General features: G+C 43.1%; 1 protein-coding gene across 1 annotated transcript; it reads right to left on the reverse strand.

Moving 5' to 3' along the window:
• Window positions 1-4,269: 4,269 nt before the first annotated feature.
• On the reverse strand, window positions 4,270-7,079 carry LOC147904405 (pentatricopeptide repeat-containing protein At3g16610-like). The gene is made up of 3 exons (XM_087386300.1): window positions 6,834-7,079; window positions 6,660-6,736; window positions 4,270-6,579 (listed from the first exon to the last, which is right to left on the reverse strand). Exons 1-3 carry the CDS (start codon window positions 6,928-6,930, stop codon window positions 4,285-4,287), a joined length of 2,469 nt encoding a protein of 822 aa, XP_087242426.1. The 5' UTR covers window positions 6,931-7,079; the 3' UTR covers window positions 4,270-4,284.
• Window positions 7,080-7,295: the final 216 nt, after the last annotated feature.

Below are 7,295 nucleotides of genomic sequence, written 5' to 3' on the forward strand. Positions count from 1 at the left end.
ATTGTCAAAGTGGTTATGACCAAGAAAAAGAGAACACACAATGGTCCTTTCAAAGAAATAAAAGTTTAGAGGGTCTAAGCCCTTGCCTTGGGGATGATATGCATCGCACAGAAGTATGAAAGAGGCCAAGGAGTTGGAAATAGTGGCATCTTTTGCTATATGTATAGAGTACAAATCCATAAGTACTTTGAATGCCCAAATTGGGAATTTAGAGAAAGGGAATGGAACACCAAAGAGAACCTATAAAGAGTGTGGTTGAAAAAAAAGCCAAGAGTAGGCCAAGGCTAACATTGCAGAAGAAATGAAGTTCATATCTCAATGGCATTTATCATCAGAGGATATACTCATTGCAAGGATGCACAAAGGAAGATGATCTTCTAGGTAATGGGGGAACATGCCTCATTATTGTGGATAATGGGAGCACTGATAGGTGATTCAAAGGGTGGTTCATAATATTAAAAAATGGTTCTAAAAGGTTCCTCATCCACACCCATATAGACTTGGTTGGATATGGGATGGGCGTTACCTCTATGCATCACATCAATGCATTGTTCCCAAAGATTTCAAAGCAGATCAAGATGATGTATTGTGTATATTTTTCCCTTGAAAGCTTATGCTATCTTACTTGGAAGACTTTGGCAATGTGATACGAATGTTGTGCATCATGCAAAGGAAAATGGGTATGATTAGGAAAAGAATGGTGTCAAACACATATGGTGTCCCTTGAACGAGTGTGGAATTCAAATGGCTAAGGATGCTAGGTAACATTGTGTATTGCTTGTAGTGAAGTAGTTCAAGAAGGTTATTAAGAACGACAACCTATGCTTCCTATTCACGTTGAGGAAGAATGAGAATGCCAAAGCTAATGTATTTGAGTAGTTTCCCAAAAATTCAAAATTATGCTCGTGCAATATGATGATATTATGCCTAGTGAATTGCAAAAGGAGCTACTACCTCATAGAGAGATTAAGCATCAGATAGACTTCATCCTAGAGAGAAATTCACTGAATGAGCCTGCATATAAAAAATTTCCATTGGAGCATGATGAGATAAGATGGCTTGAGAATAATTAATAAGGGAGACTGTTTCTCCATATTCATATTCAATCTTGCTTGTTCCAATGAAGGAGAACAAAGCTATTAATAGGTGGAGAATGTGTGGACAACATAGCTATCAACAAGATCACTATTAAGTGCATATGTCCCTTACCCAAATCAATGACATAGTTGCAAGCTGCAAGCTTCTTCACAACATGGAGGCTATAGCAAAGGCATGCTAAAAGGGTACAGAGTCATAAATAAAATGACTAATGCATTAAGAAGGAGAAGGACAATGTCCGTCACCATGAAGAAAGAAGTGACTAGTTTTTAGCAGATGAAAGAGTTGTATGCTCTTAGTGAGGATTTTAGAGAAGCCTCAAGGGTTGTGTGAACTTGAGCATGGTGGATGCAAAATTCTCCCGAGAGTACTTGATCCAGGATGGGTTCTTATTCAAGGGGAAGCTGTTATGCATTGCAAGAGGGTCAATGCATGAGAGGATCATACAGGGTCATCATTCAAGAGGAATGGCAGCATACCTTGGAAGAGAGAAGTCCTTATAATTTGCTCAAAGTAAGCAGTTTTGACCCAACATGACCTCAAATCAGTAAGCTTGTGGAGACATGTACTCAATCCTAGGAACGCAAAAGGAAAAAGTCCAATGTCCGACTATATTACCCCCTACCCTTGCCATAGAAACCATGGGACAATATAAGCCCCTACCCTTGCCAATGGGTCCTAGCCTGGTGGTTAAGGCAGGTGGGTGTGTGTGAGTGTGCGTGAGTTCAACCCAAAACCCATGGGACGATATAAGCATTAACTTCATCTTGGAATTGCCAAGGACTTTGAGGAGTAATGACAACATCATGGTTGTGGTGGATAGGTTCAGCAAGATGGCCCATTTTATAACTTGTAAGGAGACTGCTGTAAGGAGACCGCTAATGCTCCAAAGGCTACTATACTATTTTTTTAGAGAAGCCTTCAAATGCCATGGATTGCCACTACGTATCATCTCAAATAGGAATACTCATTTTTTTGAATTATTTCCGAAAAACTATGTGAAAGAATACTACTAACTTATTATTTAGCACAATCTACTTTCCACAGACAAATGGTCAAACGGAGGTAGTGAATAGAAATCCGGGCAAGATGCTATGGCATATCTTAGGAAAAGATCCCAAGTATTGGGACACCTATCTAGCAGAAGCAAAGTTTTCTTATAAAGTCCTGAAGTCACCTGGATGTCTGAAGACGAGTTGAAGGATAAAGATCACCACGGGAGAAAAGAAGCAGCTAGGGTGAAAGAAACCAACTCGCTTGTTTGTTGGTTCATCTCCAGTCAGGAGATTGGAATCCTTTAAACAATAACAGTATGATGCAGGAGCACACGTGCTCAAACAAGCACCATGGTGCATTGTAAAATAGAAATAAAAGCCTTAATGACGAGGCAATGACAATTGGCATCCTCAACAGCAACGTAGGAAATACAAATACGTAGGCTTAGTGGGACATTAACTCTAGAGATAAGATCACCACCTTCATTCCCTCAATATGTAGGTAGAGAGGGAGTTGAAGCTTCTCCTTCTTCCACTTCCAATGCAAATGTGATTACAGCCTACAGACTTGTACAATTTTCACTATGTATACTCTCTGCTATCTCCTACGTTCAGTCTGCAAGGGTGAGAGAGAGAGAGAGAGAGAGAGAGAGAGAGAGAGTTGCCCTTTGTGTTTATCAGTGGATGTGTGTTTGGAGGAAGATTGCTTGAAAATCGTCTGAGAGATGTGAGTGGTTGCGGTCATGACATTGTCATGAAAAGACCTTGACATAAAAAATGATAAAATACAAAGGCCAATAGTGAAATTAACATTTCCATTATTCTTGTACTCCCATAGGTTGCTCTATGTTGTTGCAAATGGACACATGCAACAATTGTATTTTAGGTGCCAATAGGTGCTTGACAACTTGTCTATCTAGTCTTTTGGATATTGTAATCGTTTCAGTGATGACAGAGGATTTGCTGGATATTACAATGGAATGAGCTTGTAGGAGCTACTTGTACATTCAATTTAGCAGTTTACTTGATTGTGGCTATCTTGCAATGCATGCATGCTTTTTGCTCACATTTACTTGTGAATCATTCGCTCTGATGCCTGCTTTTCTCTTTCCTCTTGAATCTCTCTTTTAAGCATTCCTTATTTCATAAAAGAACACAAACATATGGATGATGGCCAACTCCACATTTTGGGCTCACCAAGACAGCAACTTCTTTGACTAAAGCTCATAACTCGTCCTTGTGCACTCAAACTGAAGTTCACACAACTCAAAATACAATATGCTATTACACCATAACCAACATGAGGATGGTAGCAGTCAAGGTGATTTCTCGTAAGCCTGACCACTATCCTTTTGAGAGCAATAAAGGAATAGACTACCCCTCTGTCAGTAAAATTGGTGAGATATCCTTTTTTCATTGTATATTTCTTTAATGGTCTCGCTCACCAAATTACTAACGTGATTCTGTGAGCTTCTCACTTCAGCTCATAATGCCCTCAATTTTTTGTGTCGGTGTCTTTTGGTGCTTTCTATCAATCCATAAATAGCTGGAATTTTGCAAGCCACAAGGAGCTATTATTTGCCTTCAACTCAATAAAATTCAGATTCATGCTGAATTTCGTTCTCTCGGTTCTTGCCAAAGTTAAAATGCACATCAGTTTCCTCAATCGCTTTTTGACAATAGCTTTCTCAACATCAATCTCCAGTAGAAGCACTTGAATAAGTCTCCTCCAACACTTTTTGAACGGGAGGTAATCCATTGGCTTGTAGAGCATAAGAGCTCATCAATAGCACACAATGATCAGCTAAAAAAGGCAACTCATGCACGCACTCCATGATCTGAGTCCTGTCTGCATCTGATGCATCATGCACCTCACATGTCTTTCCATTGTTCTAGCAAGAACATTTCAAGAGTGGCAACAGGCCGCTGTAAGTCAATGAAGGCCCACAAGTAACCTTTCATTCCTTGAAACCATGAAAGCGGTTTGCATTTCTTATGTTCCATATGCGCACAGCGGCCTCATGACAATCACCGTAAACCTGGGTATTTCTGATATGTTTGGTGTCCCCTTCAGTGATTTCTCGGCATATTGAGTAGGGTGCACACAGTAGCCCACACGTGGCTTTGTATCATTGGCCATGTCCTGCGACACACCATGAAAATGTGGGAGAACCACAAATGTGTGGACAATTCAGCCAACGTCAGTCCAAATCTGTGCTGTTGGCTTTGTCCATGCTTGTTCGTCCAGTCTCATGGCCTCAATCTTCTTCTCATCATCCTGTATGTTAGCATCTGTGTAGATGTTAGACATCAACACATAAGCTGCAGGATGCTTTTGATCCAATTGCACTACATGTTCAAAGACCTGTCTTCCAAGCTCCACATTACCCCACTTCTGACAAGCAGCCAATACGGTATGCCACACCGCAAGATTAGGTTGGACAGGCATCTTCTTTACCATTGCTACCGCCTTGTCTAACTGGCCTGCACGGCTGAGGAGATCAACCATGCAGGTGTGGTGCTCAATAGTTGCAGTAATGCCATAGTCTCGGCTCATGGCTTCAAAGTACTGCTGGCCCTTCTCCACCAGACCCCCATGAGTGCATACTGTAAGAATGCTTAGGAATGTGACCCCATTTGGGTTTATACCTTCTTCTCTCATTCTCTCAAACATATGGAAAACAATTTCACTTTCTCCTAGCTGGGCATGTCCTATAATTAGTGCATTCCATGAGACTACATCTCTTACTGGAAGGCTGTCAAACACTTCCTGTGATTTTGCAACCGAGGTACATTTGGCATACATATCAACCAAGGTGTTGCCAATGAAAGGATCTCTTTCCAACCCCTTTCTGGCAATCTGAGCATGTATTTCTTGGCCCTTGTCTATGGCTCCTATGCTGGCACAAGCTTTCAAGCTGCAAAAGAATGAGACAGCATTAGGAGACACACCCTCCAGTTGCATCCGCAAGAAACAGTTCAGTGCTTCCTCACCAACCCCACGTTCAATGTATCCTGCTATCAATGCATTCCATGAGACGACATCTCGAACTGGAAGCCTGTCAAATACTTCTTCTGCTTCTGCAAGCAGGTCACACTTGGAATACATATCCACCAGGGTATTGCCAACAAAAAGATATCTTTCCAACCCCTTTCTGGCAATCTCAGCATGTATTTCTCGGCCCTTGTCTTTGGCTCCTACGCTACCACACGCTTTCAAGCTGCAAACAAATGTGACAGCATCCGGAGAGACACCCTCCAGTCGCATCTGTTCAAAACAGTTCAGAGCTTCTTCACCAAGCCCATGTTCAGCATATCCTGCAATTAGTGCAGTCCAGGTGACCACATTTCGAAACGATAGCTTGTCAAACGCTTCCCTTGCTTCAGCAAGCAATCCACATTTGGCATACATATCAACCAAAGTGCTGCCAACAAAGGGATTTTTTTCCAACTCCATTCTGATAATTTCAACATGTATGTTCTTGCCCTTTTCTATGGCTCGTATGCTTCTGCAGGCTTTCAAGCTGCAGACAAAGGTGACAGCATTAGGAGACACCCCCTCTAGTTGCATACGTTCGAAACAGTTTAATGCTTCACCGTCAAAACCATGTTCGGCGTGTCCTGCAATGAGTACATTCCACGAGATCACATCTCGAATCGGAAGCCAGTCAAACACTTCCTGTGCTTTTGCAAGCAAACTGCATTTGGCATACATATCAACCAGGCTGCTGCCAAGAAAATGATCTGTTTCCAACCCCCGTCTGGCAATCTCGGTGTGTAGTTCTAGGCCTCTTTCAGCATCTTTCACCCTAGCACAAGCCTTCAGTAGGATCACAAACGTATACCTGCTAGGTTGAACACCATGCTCTTGCATTTTCTGGTACAGGTTGAAAGCATGGTGTAATTCCCCATATTCAACATAACCAGCAATGAGAGAAGTCCAAGAATACTCATTCGGATCAACCATCCTATTAAAAACCTGCTGAGCATGGCACATGCTTCCACATTCCACAAACATTGGGACGAGGTAATTCCCGAGAGATTGATAATCTTCCAGCCCACCTTTGCACACATAGGCATGCAAGCGCTTGGCACACACTAGATTTTTGTTTCTTCTGCACTTCTGCAAAATCCGTATAACGTTATCGACCGAAGGCCGCTGAGGCATCTGTTCCAAAGAAGTAAGTGCATACTCTACGCTCAGCATCTCCCAATCACAGTCGTCTCGCACTTGTTGTGCTTGAGATGAATTCACATGTACACCAGATCGAAAGGCAGCCTTGCCATTGCTGCCACCCTCCGCTACGCAATCTTTTGCGGAATTCAACCGGGCATGACTACTGGATCCTTGGGCACCGTGCATTCCCTCGTTTGCGGACTCCATTTCATCAGGCATACCCTTAAACCCACCTCGATTAAACCAGCCGTCTATCCATAGTGATGCTTTGTTGAGTTTGTGGATGAAATGGGGAGCCCTATGATTTGTCTGTTAAGACTCACACCTCACGTCGTGAGACTGAGTACATTTGCAGATGTACCTGTGCAAATCATTTTGTTTAGACTTACTTTGTTCCGCCGACGGCCCAAGCACTGAGAGGGATAACTGAAGTACTCGTGCGCGGAGCGCTCAGAGAGCAGGCGATCTGCGAAGCGAAATCAACGAAGCTAACAGTGAGGCCACCGATTGCCAGAAGTGAGAAGGGTAAGAGAGGCTAAAATGCGAGGTATGCGGTGCATTACCTGAGAGCGTAAGCGAATCAACGCTCAACTGTCCTGCTTCCCCGCCCGGTGCCCGCCATGGAGCCTGGGGGGAAGCTAGGGGAAGGGGTGGCTGCATTGCAGCTTCAAGAGACACTTGTTGCCAGAATGCTTCGAGGGAACTGCCCAGAGCAAGGGAGATATTTTCTAGTGTGGGGAATTGGCCGGTTCCAAGGAGACGATTGTCGGAGTTCGACGGAGGTGGCACGGTTGTTTGAATTGTGATAGGTCTGTTACTTCAACAAGGTGAATTACATTCAAAAGGCCTGGCCTCTTAACTCTTATGTCAAGTTTGTGATACATAAGGTACTGCTCCTTTGTTACCACTCCCTTCCACACAGCTCTATAGTTACTGCCGTCAAGGTCGCTAGTCGGCTCAGATTACTTCTCAGCTGTCCATCCACAAGGACCCTAAAACCCGACCCAAACCTCACCCCTTTACAG

Source organism: Dipteris shenzhenensis, chromosome 2 (genome assembly GCF_047967505.1).
Source record: "Dipteris shenzhenensis isolate YYH24624 ecotype China chromosome 2, Dip_SZ_1.0, whole genome shotgun sequence".
In the NCBI taxonomy this organism is placed as follows: Eukaryota; Viridiplantae; Streptophyta; class Polypodiopsida; order Gleicheniales; family Dipteridaceae; genus Dipteris; species Dipteris shenzhenensis.

What these genes read in the sequence shown, in the direction of transcription:
- LOC147904405 (XM_087386300.1), bottom strand. Translation starts at nt 6,930, where the DNA reads ATGCAGCCACCCCTTCCCCTAGCTTCCCCCCAGGCTCCATGGCGGGCA. An exon ending in TGATTCGCTTACGCTCTCAG is followed by an intron (nt 6,737 to 6,833) that starts GTAATGCACCGC and finishes TTCGCTTCGCAG; the next exon opens with ATCGCCTGCTCTCTGAGCGC. An exon ending in TGGGCCGTCGGCGGAACAAA is followed by an intron (nt 6,580 to 6,659) that starts GTAAGTCTAAAC and finishes GAGTCTTAACAG; the next exon opens with ACAAATCATAGGGCTCCCCA.